At 41.7% G+C, this 19616-nt stretch overlaps 1 protein-coding gene across 7 annotated transcripts in view; it reads right to left on the reverse strand.

Annotated features, from left to right (window-relative positions):
* Positions 1-19616, reverse strand: part of nalcn (sodium leak channel, non-selective) — a 279305-nt gene that overhangs the window by 103641 nt on the left and 156048 nt on the right. For all 7 annotated transcript variants that reach the window (XM_034286758.1, XM_034286757.1, XM_020055017.3 and 4 more), the window contains 3 exons: positions 19293-19484; positions 11794-11931; positions 4496-4570 (listed from right to left, as the gene is read on the reverse strand). In XM_034286758.1, coding sequence (XP_034142649.1) covers positions 4496-4570; positions 11794-11931; positions 19293-19484 — 405 coding nt within the window. The remainder of the gene's footprint in view (positions 1-4495; positions 4571-11793; positions 11932-19292; positions 19485-19616) is intronic.

Below are 19616 nucleotides of genomic sequence, written 5' to 3' on the forward strand. Positions count from 1 at the left end.
AGACTTGTTCCCAGTGCATGTTGGACTCCGGCAGGGCTGCCCTTTGTCACCGGTTCTGTTCGTAATTTTTATGGACAGAATTTCTAGGCGCAGCCAGGGGCCGGAGGGTGTCAGGTTTGGGGACCACACAATTTCGTCTCTGCTCTTTGCAGATGATGTTGTCGTGTTGGCCCCTTCTAACCAGGACCTTCAGCATGCACTGGGACGGTTTGCAGCCGAGTGTGAAGCGGTGGGGATGAAAATCAGTACCTCCAAATCTGAGGCCATGGTCCTCAGTCGGAAAAGGGTGGCTTGCCCACTTCAGGTTGGTGGAGAGTGCCTGCCTCAAGTGGAGGAGTTTAAGTATCTAGGGGTCTTGTTCACGAGTGAGGGAAGGATGGAACGGGAGATTGACAGACGGATCGGTACAGCTTCTGCAGTAATGCAGTCGATGTATCGGTCTGTCGTGGTGAAGAAAGAGCTGAGCCGCAAGGCGAAGCTCTCGATTTACCAGTCAATCTACGTTCCTACTCTCACCTATGGTCATGAGCTTTGGGTCATGACCGAAAGGACAAGATCCCGGATACAGGCGGCCGAAATGAGCTTTCTCCGCAGGGTGGCCGGGCGATCCCTTAGAGATAGGGTGAGAAGCTCGGTCACCCGGGAGGAGCTCAGAGTAGAGCCGCTGCTCCTCCACATCGAGAGGGGTCAGCTGAGGTGGCTTGGGCATCTTTTTCGGATGCCTCCGGAACGCCTTCCTGGGAAGGTGTTCCGGTCCCGTCCCACCGGGAAGAGACCCCGGGGAAGACCTAGGACACGCTGGAGGGACTATGTCTCCCGGCTGGCCTGGGAACGCCTCGGTGTCCCCCCGGAAGAGCTAGAGGAAGTGTCTGGGGAGAGGGAAGTCTGGGCATCCCTGCTTAGACTGCTGCCCCCGCGACCCGGCCCCGGATAAGCGGGAGAAGATGGATGGATGGATGGGTTTGCACATCATTGAACTCTGTTTTTATTTGCAATTTACACAGCATCCCAACCTTTTGGTAAACGGAGTTATACAAAGTACCGAATTCACAATCTTAATACATCTGATATTTTTTTAATTTATTTTTTTATAATTTAAGCATACATTTCTTTTTTTTTTTATCGTAATGGCATATTGTGTGTAGACTGATGACCAAAAAAAATGTATGAATAAAAAAGTGACAGTTTTACTGTTAACACTCCCCTCCGAAATACTCACACTGAGAGCAAGGCAAGCTGTGAGCAGTTTTAGGAGTCATCAATGTCAAACTAAGGTAAAGCAACAACTACCTAAACAATATGAAACCTACAGAAATGCCTTCTGTCATTCCATCAATGTTTTTTTACCCTGTTTGGAGATCTAAAGGACATTTTTAACATGCAATTCTCTGGAAAATTCTTGTTGTTATTCTGTCTCTCACTGTTAAAATAAACCTACCATTAAAATTATAGACTGATAATTTCTTTGTCAGTGGGCAAACATACAAAATCAGCAGGGGATCAAATATTTTTTCCCTCACTGTATGTATACAGTTTAAGAAAAACAAACCAAAAATTCCACTAAAGTAATTGTTGACATTAATTGGTTTTATTGATGGTCTGAATTGGAGAAAGTCAAAAATCTAATAAAAAATGTTAACAAGTATTTAGCAATGCCTTAGTGTAATAGGCTACATAATATATTTATTATTTAGCCTATTGGTTTAAAAACTTTCCACTGTGATTAAGCCACATGTTTTGATGTGTGGTTGAATCACAGTGGAAAGGAGTATACATTTTGGCATTGATTGACCGTTATTTAACGTAAATTAATTAGTCTTTTTTGGTTTTAGTATATGTCTAAAACTCCTACTGGAGCTAATCTGAAAATGATGGATGTTAGATGTAGGGGAAATAAAATATAAACTATTAAAAACATAGATTTGACTAAAATAAGTGCCTGAATAAAACATGTATTAGATCACGACAACCTTCCAATATCAAATGAATCTGTACACAAAAACAAAAATCCTCTATGTAAAATAAAAAGTGAGACTTATTCCACATCTGCTTTTACAGCTTCAATCTCTCAATCAAGGTTAGCTCCGGGGCTGATTTTCCCCCCCAGTTATTTGTAAAATCCTTCCCTATTCTTGGTGAGCTGTCCTTTTTCATCTCAAGTCTATTTAAAGTCCTGTCACCCCATGTGTTGATTGGAGTACCTGTAAAAATTGCAATTTAACAGCCGCTGTGCCTGACTTCTCAACTGTTGACGGAAATCACAATGATCTAGGCCAGGGGTTCTCAAAGTCTACATTCAAAGGTCCAAATCTGAATTTTCATCAATGACAAAGGTCCTGAACTAATGGTATAACTAATTAACATTCATTTTATGAAAAAATAAGGTGCCTTGTGCATTCAAAATACATGGATAACAAGTGCAAAAGTGACAAAACAATTCATTTAAGTGTCTGGATTTTGACTGGCCGCTTGAGGCTGGTGTCAGAAGTGAGTCAAATCTGTATCTCCCCCATGTTAAAATGCCCAACTTTACAGCAGAAAAAAACGTGTTTACAGCCTGGTGTCAGTATGTTGTTTTGGTCTATACAGCTAATTTTGCCCTTCATGACAACTGTGAGGGGGGTGAATTTTTTTATAACTCATCCGTTTAGTTGATTAATATTTAAATGTCTGCATAATTAAGGGCGTGGTCCACTCCGTTGACTGACAGGTGGATTGCCGCTGCTGTTGGTCTCTCACTCGCTCTCACTAGCTGTTTGTCTGCTGTTAGCTGTTAGCCAGCCGTCACGTTTCTTCCTCAGCTAATTCCAGCTGCTGAACTGGACATGTCGGCAGTGTTCTTGCTTTTCTTTCTGGATTATTTCATACAATATAATACCTGCATTATACCTTAGCCCACGCCTTTGTATTCCGTCGTTGTCGAGTATCAAGAGAACAACCAGGGCTGTTTTTCTGTTGTTTTCCTCTGTGAACATGCACTCATGGATGTCTGACAATTTTGTTGCTTTTGTGTGGAGATTCCAGATTTAAAAACGTGTAAAACGTCTATAGATATAGAGGCTACACTCATTCTGCGGTACCGTTGCTCTCACTGAACAGACTAACATTAGATATGCTTATGTACCGTCAGATGCAAATTCCTGGAGGTGTCAGTGCTTTCAGTCCATGCAATAAACTAATGCACACCTGAATGAGCACAGATTTCTAGTGCATTTACTTGAACTTCTTAGGTAATAAATATAGGTAATAAATATGGTTTGACCGATTTGAGAGGCAGCCAAAATAAAATTTTAAAATGGACTGAATAAAGTTCTCTATGAACTTGATGTGCAATGCCGCGCTGGCTGATATGGCATGTTTGTGCATGAAACACAAGCTCACAGCAATACTGTAAGTTAATACACTTTAACTAGCAGAATAATACAGTATCACAATACACAGTCTCACTTTTAGCTATGTCTTAATAGTATTTCGAAGGGCAAAAACATGAACTTTAACTTTTGGCTTTACTTCAAGTCAGCTGTTGTTAGTCACTTAGTGGGAGGCCAGTAGCATATAGCATTAGCTTAGCCTGAGCAAACTCGTTCACGTCGAGCTAAGTTTCAGGTTTCAGCATCCAGGCTCCTCGCTGAGCTCATCCCGCCTCTTTGCCCATTTCTGTTTATCCGGGGGTGACGTGCGTTGACGCGCTGCCAAAATGGCGACGGTTGGCTCCGCCCACTTTAGGCTTCAAAATTGCTCTTCACAAACCTACGGGTGACATCACGGACACTACGTCCATATTTTTTTACAGTCTATGGTTGAAATACGAAATGGAGGCGGGTCCGGATTGAATTCCCTCCGGGTCCGGATCCGGACCGGAGTCCGGACTTTGAGAAGTGCTGATCTAGGCACATTCGGGCCTGTCAGCTGTTTGTGATGTGTGTATGTGTCAGAGAAAGAGAGGTATGATGGGCTATATATTAAAATGGGTTGAATATGATACACATCTCTTTACAAACACACACACATGCTCACACACATTCCAGGGATGTCATGGAAAACTGATCACAGCAAATCACCATTGAGAAGGCAAGTATAAAAATAAAAAAACATACCAGCTGTTTAACTCTTTGGGTTCATGTGTTGCAAGTTCAGCGGTTATGGACATTACCGTGACAGATCCAGAATGACAGAATACGTGGGTGGGTTTGTGGGCGTACACTCAATAGAACAAAGGCTAACGTTGACCAGTCAATAGTGGAGATTAAATCACACAAATTCAAAAAGTTGTAGATTGGAAACATTAAGATCTGTGAGATGGCAGTACAGAAGCTTTTTTTTATAATTATGTCTGGAAACTGAATCATCAATCTACCATATATTACACCATTCATCATTTAGGAAATGCTTGACCCAAACTAGAGTGAACTAATTATTAAAGAAGATAGTGAATTGGATTTAATGGCACTGCCGACATTTCAAATAAAAGACAGGCCGCTAAAGGACAACTTACTTGTTTTAGTTTCTTCAGGTCTTCATCCAGCTCCAGATTATCAAGGATGACAGCCACAAAAAGACTGAGCAGAATCTAAAAAAAGATAAACATAATGAGGATACTTTTAAAATTATCTCAAAATTATTTAAAAATTATTCAAATTATCACATTTCAAATTCAAATTATAAGTGTTCATTGATGCTCTAAAAATGGATACACAGACAAGAAAATGTTCTTGATTGCCAGATGTGTTTTTGGAGAATGAAATCCACTCCTTAATCGTATTTTGGCTGGGTTCTGTCCTCAAAACATCCTCTGTGTTAAGAGCAATGTCTGAGTCAGCCCTGGAGTGGTCTGTTGTTTTGCTTCCATTATCAAATGTTGGATATTTAAATGTCAAGGCTTAAAAGTCCTTCAATTCTGGTCAAAAGCAGAGTGTCAAAATCAACTCTTGCCTGTGGTGAAAATACAGATGTGTTTTGGTTTTACTCATTAGTTGCACATAAGCCGGTCTAGATACAGTAATCAGAGCCAATGGAAGAAGCCCAAAAGTGCAAAATGTGCCTAGCTGGTACTTAAGTAGAGAGCTGAATTGTTTAATTTAAAAATAAAAAAACACTGACACAGCTGCTGATTGAGTCATAGGTGGGTGGAGAGAATTGTATCCACATAAAGAACACATCACAGTCTCAGCATTGACAAGTGCTATCGCTAAAATGCAAGCGCTTTCAGTTCTGATCTCCAAACGGCAGCCACAATTGATTACTTTTTTTGTAATCTGATTATATTAATGAAATTTGGGTGGACAATTTGTTCTGATCATTGCTACATAATTTTAATAATTTGTTAACATCTTATAATGAACACTTGCATTGTATTGGCACTGGATTAATTAGAAGAACATGGCAGTTTTACAGGCATGGTTTTGATGTGCTCTGAAGTCCCCCATACAAAAAATGAATGCAGACTGTACTCTACTTTGGTTAAAAGTAATGTCTTCAGTATACCGGATATATACCATTTATTATATACCCTCACCAAAAGGATTATTAGGAACACCATACTAATACTGTGTTCGACCCCCTTTCGCCTTCAGAACTGCATTAATTCTACGTGGCATTGATTCAACAAGGTGCTGAAAGCATTCTTTAGAAATGTTGGCCCATATTGATAGGATAGCATCTTGCAGTTGATGGAGATTTGTGGGATGCACATCCAGGGCACGAAGCTCCCGTTCCACCACATCCCAAAGATGCTCTATTGGGTTGAGATCTGGTGACTGTGGGGGCCATTTCAGTACAGTGAACTCATTGTCATGTTCAAGAAACCAATTTGAAATTAATCGAGCTTTGTGACATGGTGCATTATCCTGCTGGAAGTAGCCATCAGAGGATGGGTACATGGTGGTCAAGGGATGGACATGGTCAGAAACAATGCTCAGGTAGGCCGTGGCATTTAAACGATGCCCAATTGGCACTAAGGGGCCTAAAGTGTGCCAAGAAAACATCCCCCACACCATTACACCACCACCACCAGCCTGCACAGTGGTAACAAGGCATGATGGATCCATGTTCTCATTCTGTTTCGCCAAATTCTGACTCTACCATCTGAATGTCTCAACAGAAATCGAGACTCATCAGACCAGGCAACATTTTTCCAGTCTTCAACTGTCCAATTTTGGTGAGCTTGTGCAAATTGTAACCTCTTTTTCCTATTTGTAGTGGAGATGAGTGGTACCCGGTGGGGTCTTCTGCTGTTGTAGCCCATCCGCCTCAAGGTTGTGCGTGTTGTGGCTTCACAAATGCTTTGCTGCATACCTCAGTTGTAACGAGTGGTTATTTCAGTCAAAGTTGCTCTTCTATCAGCTTGAATCAGTTGGCCCATTCTCCTCTGACCTCTAGCATCAACAAGGCATTTTCGCCCACAGGACTGCCGCATACTGGATGTTTTTCCCTTTTCACACCATTCTATGTAAACCCGAGAAATGGTTGTGAGTGAAAATCCCAGTAACTGAGCAGATTGTGAAATACTCAGACCGGCCCGTCTGGCACCAACAACCATGCCATGCTCAAAATTGCTTAAATCACGTATCTTTCCCATTCTGACATTCAGTTTGGAGTTCAGGAGATTGTCTTGACCAGGACCACACCCCTAAATGCATTGAAGCAACTGCCATGTGATTGGTTGATTAGATTATTGCATTAATGAGAAATTGAACAGGTGCTCCTAATAATCCTTTAGGTGAGTGTATGTATGCATTACCTTCTGTCCAGGAGGACAAAACAAATAAATATTATTCCTAGGAATCATTGACAATGGTATGCAGAATAAACAGATGTACAACTAATCGTGTCTTTGGGAGAAAAAAAGAAGTACTAGACATCAACGAGTTTAATTTGCCCCACAAATTGCATTAAATGCAGAATTGTCAACTGTACATGCTCCCAGATGATGTACAGTTGACAATGTTAATGCTGAAGAAGAACATCTGCAATACAACTTTAACAGCTGTATTAGTATAGGTCTAATCCAGGTCTAATGACAAAAATAATTCTGTCTGGATTAATACAGTTTAAAAAAAACGCAAACCACTGCCATCTGGTATTCAGGGCAAACTCAAGGAAATTTGTAACACATTCAAAATTGTAAAAAAAAATCATTTTGTAGTATTTTAGTAAACACATACTCTTTTAGTAAAGTACAAAAATTCACTTTTTGAATTTGAACAAACGTTCAGACAGAAAACACCATGTATTAGTTTAGCCACTTATTAGAGAACATGTTCAGCAATGTACATGCACTGTCTTTGCATTAGGTTTTGCTCCTCTGGGGTAACTCATTGCCATCACATGATCATGTATACGATACTACCAACAATATCAACACCATAATATTATTAATAGCAATCCCCATGGGCAAAAAGCAAGGTACCGATCACCCCCACAAAGGAAACACAGAACCAAACAGGTGGAGGCAGGGTTGGTGGTTGGATTTGCACCTGTATACTAGTACGATCATCTGACTGAGTAACCTGACAATTAAGGAGACAGATCTAAATTCTGATATTGTGATAGGAGCAATCCGACCTCAGCCGATGTATCGCTGGCCAATTTCCATTTGGATAGCTTAAATGGCTATGCTAATTTGGTATAGTGGCAAGTGATGTTCATGGAGGCCATAGTGGATGAACATCAACAACAGCCACAGAGCTCCAGACTTGAAGGACTGCCTGTGTTATGGATTCAATTACAGCCAGAGGCGGTGCTACCAATAGGCAAAGTAGGCAGCTGCCTAGGGCCCCAGAATGCCTGGTCCTGGTGAAAATTCTAAATAAAATCTAGGCTGTGGGTTTCATTAAAATAAATATATTTATATGTTTGATAACAGGTCATATCAGAACAGTACCAGTGTGGACAGGTTTGCCCGGACGAAGAAACAAGACACAGCGACTTGCCCAGAGACTGCTGGGTCTCAGGAAATGGACAGGAAGAGACAGAGGGTCCGATGAGGTTACGCTAGTGAACTCAATTTCCATTTCCAAACCTCCGTAAGCACCGTTCAATTTAAAGTGCAATTTAAGATGCTTAACTTAACATATAAACTTAAATATTTAGCACATCAAAAGTCTAAATGGTGCTTGTGCCTCACTGTTAAGTGCAATCACTGTCTTGAAATGTAGCTCACACTGGTACACTTGGTAATTCTTATGAAGTCCCAGTGCGGGGAAGAAAAGTCAACATTTGCACAATACCTGGAAGACACAGCATTAGATAATCATTAATACTAATAATTCTGTGAAATAGAAAAATTAAGGGAACATGTAAATCACACACGAGGTCTTGATGAATGAAATATACAGGTGTTGGTCATATAATTAGAATATCATCAAAAAGTTGATTTATGTCAGTAATTCCATTCAAAAAGTGAAACTTATATATTATATTAATTCATAACACACATACTGATATATTTCAAATGTTTATTTCTTTTAATTGTGATGATTATAACTGACTTTCAGTTATAATCAGCCTCCCCGGGAAAGTCTATGCCAGGGTTCTGGAGAGGAGAATACGGCCGATAGTAGAACCTCGGATTCAGGAGGAACAGTGTGGTTTTCGTCCAGGCCGTGGAACACTGGACCAGCTCTATACCCTCTACAGGGTGATGGAGGGTTCATGGGAGTTTGCCCAACCAGTCCACATGTGTTTTGTGGATTTGGAGAAGGCATTCGACTGTGTCCCACGCGGCATCCTGTGGAGAGTGCTTCGGGAATATGGGGTCCTGGGTCCTTTGCTAAGGGCTGTCAGGTCCCTGTACGACCGAAGCAGGAGCTTGGTCCGCATTGCCGGCAGTAAGTCAGACTTGTTCCCTGTGCATGTTGGACTCCGACAGGGCTGCCCTTTGTCACCGGTTCTGTTCATAATTTTTATGGACAGAATTTCTAGGCGCAGCCAGGGGCCGGAGGGTGTCAGGTTTGGGGACCACACGATTTCATCTCTGCTCTTTGCGGATGATGTTGTCGTGTTGGCCCCTTTAAGCCAGGACCTTCAGCATGCACTTGGACGGTTTGCAGCCGAGTGTGAAGCGGTGGGGATGAGAATCAGTACCTCCAAATCCGAGGCCATGGTCCTCAGTCGGAAAAGGGCGGCTTGCCCACTTCAGGTTGGTGGAGAGTGCCTGCCTCAAGTGGAGGAGTTTAAGTATCTAGGGGTCTTGTTCACGAGTGAGGGAAGGATGGAACGGGAGATTGACAGACGGATCGGTGCAGCTTCTGCAGTAATGCAGTCGATGTATCGGTCTGTCGTGGTGAAGAAAGAGCTGAGCCGCAAGGCGAAGCTCTCCATTTACCAGTCAATCTACGTTCCTACTCTCACCTATGGTCATGCGCTTTGGGTCATGACCGAAAGGACAAGATCCCGGATACAGGCAGCCGAAATGAGCTTTCTCCGCAGGGTGGCCGGGCGATCCCTTAGAGATAGGGTGAGAAGCTCGGTCACCCGGGAGGAGCTCAGAGTAGAGCCGCTGCTCCTCCACATCGAGAGGGGTCAGCTGAGGTGGCTTGGGCATCTGTTTCGGATGCCTCCGGAACGCCTTCCTGGGAAGGTGTTCCGGTCCCGTCCCACCGGGAAGAGACCCCGGGGAAGACCTAGGACACGCTGGAGGGACTATGTCTCCCGGCTGGCCTGGGAACGCCTCTGTGTCCCCCCGGAAGAGCTAGAGGAAGGGTCTAGGGAGAGGGAAGTCTGGGCATCTCTGCTTAGACTGCCGGCCCCGGATAAGCGGAAGAAGATGGATGGATGGACTTTTTGATGATATTCTAATTATATGACCAGCACCTGTATAGAAGATCAAAATCTTTACTGTACATGGTATAATTTGTTGAGAACAAAATTATGTAAAAACAGTCAATGAAAACCAAAATCACCAACCGATTGATGGCTGGATTCAAATTCCCACCGAAAATCAATGTACACAGTTGAAATCACAGGCTGTTCCAACTTAAAATTCATCACAGTAACCCATAATGTGACTCAGTAATTTATAAGGCCCCCACATGCCTGTATGCACTTGTCTGGGCATGCTCCTGATCAGACGGTGGATGGTATTTTTAATTGAAGATTTAAAATGTTTACTTAGATTTTCTGGACGTTTGAATCCAGCCTTCAATCGGTTGGTAATTTGTTGATTTTGTTCTCAACGAATTACACAATGTACAGTGTGGAAAAACAAGTATTTGATACACAGCCGATATTGCAGGTTTTCCCACTTACAAAGCATGTAGAAGTCTGTAATTTTTATCATAGGTACTCTTCAACTGTGGGTGACGGAATCTAAATTCCGGAAAATCACATTGTATGATTTTTAAGTAATTAATTTGCATTTTATTGCATGACATAAATATTTGATACATCAGAAAAGCAGAACTTAATATTTGGTACAGAAACCTTAGTTTGCAATTAAAGAGATCATACGTTTCCTGTAGTTCTTGACCAGGTTTGCACACACTGCAGCAGGGATTTTGGCCCACTTCTCCATACAGACCTTCTCCAGATCCTTCAGGTTTCGGGTCTGTCGCTGGGCAATACAGACTTTCAGCTCCCTCCAAAGATTTTCTATTGGGTTCAGGTCTGGAGAGTGCTTGGCCACTCCAGGACCTTGAGATGCTTCATTGGCAAACTTCAGACGGGCCTGGACATGGGCTGGCTTGAGCAGTGGGACCCTGCGTGTGCTGCAGGATTTTAATCCATGACGGAGTAGTGTGTTACTAATGGTTTTCTTTGAGACTGTGGTCCCAGCTCTCTTCAGGTCATTGACCAGGTCCTGCCGTGTAGTTCTGGGCTGATCCCTCACCTTCCTCATAATCATTGATGCCCCACAAGGGGAGATCTTGCATGGAGCCCCAGACCGAGGGAGATTGACCGTCATCTTGAACTTCTTCCATTTTCTAATAATTGCGCCAACAGTTGTTGCCTTCTCACCAAGCTGCTTGCCTATTGTCCTGTAGCCCATCCCAGCCTTGTGCAGGTCTACAATTTTATCCCTGATGTCCTTACACAGCTCTCTGGTCTTGGCAATTGTGAAGAGGTTGGAGTCTGTTTGATTGAGTGTGTGGACAGGTGTCTTTTATACAGGTAACCAGTTCAAACAGGTGCAGTTAATTCAGGTACTGAGTGGAGAACAGGAGGGCTTCTTAAAGAAAAATTAACAGGTCTGTGAGAGCCGGAATTCTTACTGGTTGGTAGGTGATCAAATACTTATGTCATGCAATAACATGCTAATTAATTATTTAAAAATCATACAATGTGATTTTCGTGATTTTTTTTTAGATTCAGTCTCTCACAGTTGATGTGTACCTAAGATAAAAATGACAGACCACTACATGCTTTGTAAGTAGGAAAACCTGCAAAATCGGCAGTGTATCAAATACTTGTTCTCCCCACTGTACAGTATAGATTTTGATCTTTAATATATTTTGTTAGAGACCTGATGTGTGATTTAAGTGTTCCCTTAATTTATTTTAGTAGTGTATAAAATCCAGGACCCGGTTGGTGGGAAAATGTGCCGTAAGAGCAGGAAAAAGCAAGAACAACATATACACAGTCCCATGGGCCGGGTTTTCTTTCTTTAATAATGGTATTTTTTAAGCCCAACACCCAAGGTTCTGCATCAGTAAAATTGTCTTCTATTATATGTTGCTTTAATTCCAACGTTAATTACATGCAAAACAAATGTATACCCAATATATTTCTCCATTGTGCTTCTGTAAAAATGTGATTAGAATTTGCATCCATCAAAACATGATGCAGAGCCCTTACCAGAGTAGCAAATAGGTGGTAGAGGATGAAGTAGATGGCCACTACAGGAGCCCACATTTGACCTACAGCCACAAGGGTCTGGTCCATCACATCCACCCAACCTTCCTGGGTTAAGATCTGGAACATAGACATGAATGCCTGTGGGATGGAGGGACGAAGAGAAATAAATAGACATTTGAAACCATAAAATCATCTAATATGTATTGGGTAAAAGATAACAACAGACAACTATGTGGCTTCATATATGACTTCATATGGCTGATACAAGATTTTCATGAAATTCCTCCAGATTATATATACACTCACCTAGGGACAGCATGTGATTTGTAATTATTATAAGAATAATAACAATATTAATAATAAATAACAATAATAAATAAATAACAATAATAACAATGTAAGACTAATTCAACAGAGAAAGGCTCACAGCCAACAAAAATATATATTGAATCTCTGAAGGGTAAAGAAAACTTTGCAGAGAAAGTACATTTATATAATTTTAACAAGACAGTATGTTATTACAACAATATTGAGACAGGGGGAGAGTGACAATGATAGCAAGACAAAACGAGACGGACGGACTGACAGATAGGTCGAAAGACGGAAGACAGAGGGACTGAGGCAAAAACCTCTACCAACCCAACTCAAGACAATATGTTTTCAAACAAACAATATCAAAAGAAAAGCATGTTAACTATGGGGTAAACATGACAAAATCACAATGCTACATGGCTCTAAACAGACATGGAAAATGGCCATGGAAAATCAGCTACATTTCTTATTACACTGTAAGGAATACCAGGACCTCAGAGCATTTCGCCCAAAATAAAAAGTAGCAAAAAACAATTTGAAACCATAAAAGAAAAACATCCCAAATAAAGTGGGTGAAAAAACAGTGTTGTGTGAGAGAGTGACAGACCGACTGCCCGCCTGCCCACCCCTTGTTAAATAGCGTAGTGGTTAAATACGTGGACTACCAAGCAAGAGGACAAGTGTTAGAGCCTTGTCATAGTCAAAACAAATTATGCATTAGGATTTGTTCAGGATAGACAAAACCTTCAGTGGCTACAACCTTTGCTGTCTATAACTTATAACTGTTGCAGTAGCAACTGTTTAACAATGAATATGGTTTGATATTATTATCATTACTATAGCTTGTTTTGCCATTGGTCTGACTACTGTTATTTTATGCATATGTAAATAACATACCATTCCATGTAAATAAAGCCTATTGAATTGAATAGATAGACAGTTGTATATATAGGGCCAGGTGAAGTCGAAAAGGAACAAAATGTCTTACTCCACTGCCATTTAATTAGAGATATCTATTGTTTTAAACTGACAGAATTTCTTGAGCTGTATGTTGAGCAACATTTTTTTATTTTGTTTAATAGAAATCATGGAAGAAGTAGATCTTGCAGTGGTCATTATAGAAGGGAGACAAAAGCCCTCAAAATCTGAATTTTTGAACTTTTTGAAAAAATAAATCTGTTTATAATTCTCATGTTAGTTGTTTTTCCAGATTTTTAAATTTTTTTAGTTGTTTTTCCTGTTTTACTGAATTTAATTTAATTGACAGACAAACTGATCAAGATAAAAAAGGGGACAGATAGACATGGATGGAAAGACAGACAGACAGAAAGGGACTGAGAGACAGTGAAAGACTGGGGCAGACAGACACAGGGCTAGACAAAGAAAGAGAAAGACAGACAGAAAGATGGACTAAATTGGAAAGACGGGGAAACAGAGTGAGAACGAGAGACAGACACAGAGTCAGACACAGAGACAGAGCCTGTGGAAATCTTGAGAGAGAGGCAAAGATCACACAGTGGAAGAAATTAATTAGAAATAATTTCCATATATTTTGGACATGTATGTGCAGTCGGGGGCAGATAAATAGAAATGCCACACACCTGATATTGTACACATATTACCGCAAGAGGATGAGTCATGGCAGCATGAGTCTAGCATGAGGATGAAACACTAAGGTGTGTCTATGTGTGAATTCCTAATGAAAGTGAGCGGTTTGAGTATTACAGTCCTTAAATCAAACCTTAACCCCAAAATCTTTACTTAAGGTTTGGAATTAGGTGGCAGATTTAGGTTAGGGTTAGATTTAAGGTTAAAGTTACGTTTTTGGCTGTGTGTATATGTGCACATCCTGTGTGATCCTGGTTATACAATAAATAAGGAGACCAGAAGTCACTAAAAATAATGTAAACCTAGCAATTCCGTTCAGCAGCCTGAACATACAATTGGCGTTAAATGTTTGAATGTTTAAATGTTCCGGTCCCGTCCCACCGGGAAGAGACCCCGGGGATGACCTAGGACACGCTGGAGGGACTATGTCTCCCGGCTGGCCTGGGAACGCCTCGGTGTCCCCCCGGAAGAGCTGGAGGAAGTGTCTGGGGAGAGGGAAGTCTGGGCATCCCTGCTTAGACTGCTGCCCCCGCGACCCGGCCCCGGATAAGCGGAAGATGATGCGATGCGATGCGATGTTTGAATGAGATAGGAAAAACTAAAATGTCCCCACAAGGACAGAAAAACAAATGCATGTGTGAGTATGTGAGAAAGATACAGAGACAAAGGCGTTATGACTCATGTTCATTCCTAGATTCTTTATAGGTCAAATAAAGGCCAACTGGTCAGTTGATTCCATGTGGCCTCAAGGCCCATTCTAACCCCGTTCCTTCTCACCTTGCCTCCGCCCACCTCTCTTCACCTGGCAATCTACCCCTAGAGTTACTGCGGATAACAATAAACCCAACGGCAGGTTGATCCACCGGGGACATCATTAACACTAATGTGTGTACAGTATGTGTGCGTGCTTATAGAGTGCATGCCGTGTGTGGGTCGTATGCTTATGTGAGTTAGTATACGTGTGTGTGCATGAGTATTTATTTGTTGGTTGGATTGGGTCCGAATTAACACAAAACAAAGACAGCAGAGCAGAACAGTCGCTTTCACTTTAAGATGACTTAAAACAACACGCATTGATAGTGTCTCTGTGTGAGGGGTCATCAACGGCCATTTATGCCCATGTGTATTGAAAGTCCTCATTGTGCCACGCAATGTTGTTTTGTCTGTTTTTGAAAGGTAATTTCGCTGTTTGCTTAAGTGTGAGTGCGTGTCACGCCCCTGGAAGAGAAGAGCAGCAAACGAGTGGCATCTGTTGACAGGAAGGGGGGGTGGAGATGTGGCTAATGAGAAAGAAATAAGCTGATGAGCACTTAAAATCGAAGGAGGCAGTGCTGGGCACCACAACTGTCGACACATTAGCTCATTAGCTACCACCCCACTAGCATCAAAGGATTCCAGTATCTTTTGACTTCATATGGCTGATACAAGATTTTCATGAAATTCCTCCAGATTATATATACACTCACCTAAAGGATTATTAGGAACACCATACTAATACTTTGTTTGACCCCCTTTCGCCTTCAGAACTGCCTTAATTCTACGTGGCATTGATTCAACAAGGTGCTGAAAGCATTCTTTAGAAATGTTGGCCCATATTGACAGGATAGCATCTTGCAGTTGATGGAGATTTGTGGGATGCACATCCAGGGCACAAAGCTCCTGTTCCACCACATCCCAAAGATGCTCTATTGGGTTGAGATCTGGTGACTGTGGGGGCCATTTCAGTACAGTGAACTCATTGTCATGTTCAAGAAACCAATTTGAAATTAATCGAGCTTTGTGACATGATGCATTATCCTGCTGGAAGTAGCCATCAGAGGATGGGTACATGGTGGTCATAAAGGGATGGACATGGTCAGAAACAATGCTCAGGTAGGCCGTGGCATATAAACGATGCCCAATTGGCACTAAGGGGCCTAAAGTGTGCCAAGAAAACATCCCCCACACCATTACACCACCACCAACAGCCTGCACAGTGGTAACAAGGCATGATGGATCCATGTTCTCATTCTGTTTACGCCAAATTCTGACTCTACCATCTGAATGTCTCAACAGAAATCAAGACTCATCAGACCAGGCAACATTCTTCCAGTCTTCAACTCTCCAATTCTGGTGAGCTCGTGCAAATTGTAGCCTCTTTTTCCTATTTGTAGTGGAGATGAGTGGTACCCGGTGGGGTCTTCTGCTGTTGTAGCCCATCCGCCTCAAGGTTGTGCGTGTTGTGGCTTCACAAATGCTTTGCTGCATACCTCGGTTGTAACGAGTGGTTATTTCAGTCAAAGTTGCTCTTCTATCAGCTTGAATCAGTCGGCCCATTCTCCTCTGACCTCTAGCATCAACAAGGCATTTTCGCCCACAGGACTGCCGCTTACTGGATGTTTTTCCCTTTTCACACCATTCTTTGTAAACCCTAGAAATGGTTGTGCGTGAAAATCCCAGTAACTGAGCAGATTGTGAAATACTCAGACCGGCCCATCTGGCACCAACAACCATGCCATGCTCAAAATTGCTTAAATCACCTTTCTTTCCCATTCTGACATTCAGTTTGGAGTTCAGGAGATTTTCTTGACCAGGACCACACCCCTAAATGCATTGAAGCAACTGCCATGTGATTGGTTGATTAGATTATTGCATTAATAAAAAATGTAACAGGTGTTCCAAATAATCCTTTAGGTGAGCATATATACACACATATACATACAAACATACACATACAAATGCACACACACATATACACTCACCTAAAGGATTATTAGTAACCCCTGTTCAATTCAATTTCTCAAAAATGCAATTATCTAATCAACCAATCACATGGCAGTTGCTTCAATGCATTTAGGGGTGTGGTCCTGGTCAAGACAATCTCATGAACTCCAAACTGAATGTCAGAATGGGAAAGATCATCATGCCTTGTTACCACTGTGCAAGCTGGTGGTGGTGGTGTAATGGTGTGGGGGATGTTTTCTTGGCACACTTTAGGCCCCTTAGTGCCAACTGGGCATCGTTTAAATGCCACGGCCTACCTGAGCATTGTTTCTGACCATGTCCATCCCTTTATGACCACCATGTACCCATCCTCTGATGGCTACTTCCAGCAGGATAATGCACCATGTCACAAAGCTCGATTAATTTCAAATTGGTTTCTTGAACATGACAATGAGTTCACTGTACTGAAATGGCCCCCACAGTCACCAGATCTCAACCCAATAGAGCATCTTTGGGATGTGGTGGAACGGGAGCTTCGTGCCCTGGATGTGCATCCCACAAATCTCCATCAACTGCAAGATGCTATCCTATCAGTATGGGCCAACATTTCTAAAGAATGCTTTCAGCACATTGTTGAATCAATGCCACATTGAATTAAGGCAGTTCTGAAGGCGAAAGGGGGACAAACACAGTATTAGTATGGTGTTCCTAATAATCCTTTAGTTGAGTCTACAGTGGGGAGAACAAGTATTTGGTACACTGCCGATTTTGCAGGTTTTCCCACTTACAAAGCATGTAGAAGTCTATCATTTTTATCATAGGTACTCTTCAACTGTGAGTGACGGAATCTAAAACAAAAATCCAGAAAATCACACTGTATGATTTTTAAGTAATTAATTTACATTTTTTGCATGTCATAAGTATTTAATACATCAGAAAAACAGAAATTAATATTTGGTACCGAAACCTTAGTTTGCAATTACAGAGATCATACGTTTCCTTTAGTTCTTGACCAGGTTTGCAAACACTGCAGCAGGGATTTTGGGGCTGTCGCTGGGCAATACGGACTTTCAGCTCCTTACAAATATTTTCTATTGGTTTCAGGTCTGGAGACTGGCTAGGCCACTCCAGGACCTTGAGATGCTTCTTACGGAGCCACTCCTTAGTTGCCCTGGCTGTGTGTTTCGGGTCGTTGGCATGCTGGAAGACCCTGCCATGACCCATTTTCAATGCTTTTACTGAGGGAAGGAGGTTGTTGGCCAAGATCTCGCGATACATAGCCCCATCCATCCTCCCCTCAATATGGTGCAGTCGTCCTGTCCCCTTTGCAGAAAAGCATGGACACTCGCTGGCTTGAGCATGGGGACTTTGCGTGCGCTGCAGGATTTTAATCCATGACGGCATAGTGTGTTACTTATGGTTTTCTTTGAGACTGTGGTCCAAGCTCTCTTCAGGTCATTGACCAGGTCCTGCCGTGTAGTTCTGGGCTGATCCTTCACCTTCCTCATGAAAATTGATGCCCCACGAGGTGAGATCTTGCATGGAGCCCCAGACCGAGGGAGATTGACAGTCATCTTCAACTTCTTCTATTTTCTAATAATTGCGCCAACAGTTGTTGCCTTCTCACCAAACTGCTTGCCTATTGTCCTGTAGCCCATCCCAGCCTTGTGCAGGTCTACAATTTTATCCCTGATGTCTTTACACAGCTCTCTGGTCTTGGCCATTGTGGAGAGGTTGGAGTCTGTTTGATTGTGTGTGTGGACAGGTGTCTTTTATACAGGTAACCAGTTCAAACAGGTGCACTTAATACAGGTAATGAGTGGAGAACAGGAGGGCTTCTTAAAGAAAAACTAACAGGTCTGTGAGAGCCGGAATTCTTACTGTTTGGTAGGTGAACAAATAATTATAATTATCATAAAACATCTCACAATGTGATTTTCTGGATTCCATCTCTCACAGTTGAAGTGTACCTATAATAATAAATTCCAGACCTCTGCATGTCTTGTAAGTAGGAAAACCTGCAAAATCGGCAGTGTATCAAATACTTGTTCTCGCCACTGTATATATGTTTGTGGGTATATATACAGCTTTCTTTCCTTTCCATAAAAGTCGAAAAGGAAGGTTTTGAGTGAGGAACAGAAGGGTTAAAATTAAGAGACCACTGTAAATTGAACGCTTCTGTTCCTCACTCAAATTTTTCCTTTTCAAATTAGGAAAGAAAAAGGTACATTGGTCGCTTATTTTTTTCCGGAGATATATGTAAAAATCGACATGCAAATGTGAAATTTCTTTTTACATGTAATACATTGCTAAATTTACTGTATACAAATGTGCATATCCTTTTTCTGTGTATTACAGTATTGTACAGTATTGACTTTTCACAGTACTCTTACCTACTGTTGAAATAGGTATCTAAAAAGCTCAGTGTGATACACAACAGCATTCAGCTGGACAAAAGTGACATTCTTGTATAGTACAGAAAGCAGTCAACAAAAAAGTATGACAAAACTGGAATTGGTATATAACAAAGATTTCCAGGGTTGGCTGCCATAGTTAAAAAACATTTTAACATTTTGACCAGTATGACTCACAAGATGACAAATGATCTTTACATTTTGGTGGCATTGGCCAATTTACTGACACAATAACTAAGTTTTGAAGCATGAATTAAATGTTTTAGATGAGTTACTACATTTTGCAGACATGCAATAGGGTTGTGATATACCATAAAACAATTGTGAAGGTTGCACTTACAGTTAACATAATGTTAAGAGTGTTTTGAAAAATTAGCCAAAGTGATTGACAAAAACTGTAATAAGAGAGAATGCACAGAACAATTTTCCAATAATTATTACAGTGTTGCCATTGTTGCTTACCCTAGGAAAGGTGGTGAATCGGTCTAGTTCCTCCACGAAGCAGAACATCTGAAGACTGATTGCTGACATAACTATGAGCAGGCTGGCTGTGAATACCACCAGGCTGCCCAGCTTCTTACCAGGGCCGAAGATTTTGTACACAAAGTCCTCTAGTGCAGGGGATATCTTTATCAGACGAACCACTCGCAGCACCTGTGGAGAGGAGAGGAGGGGATGTTTTATCAGTTTTAACACTTGGAAAAAGGGGATTGGAAGTGTTTAAACAGAATTTCACATGGCGAAGGAGTGAAAGAATGAAACATGGACAGAACAGAGAGGAAAGGG

This window comes from Esox lucius, chromosome 16, assembly GCF_011004845.1.
Source record: "Esox lucius isolate fEsoLuc1 chromosome 16, fEsoLuc1.pri, whole genome shotgun sequence".
Classification (NCBI taxonomy): domain Eukaryota; kingdom Metazoa; phylum Chordata; class Actinopteri; order Esociformes; family Esocidae; genus Esox; species Esox lucius.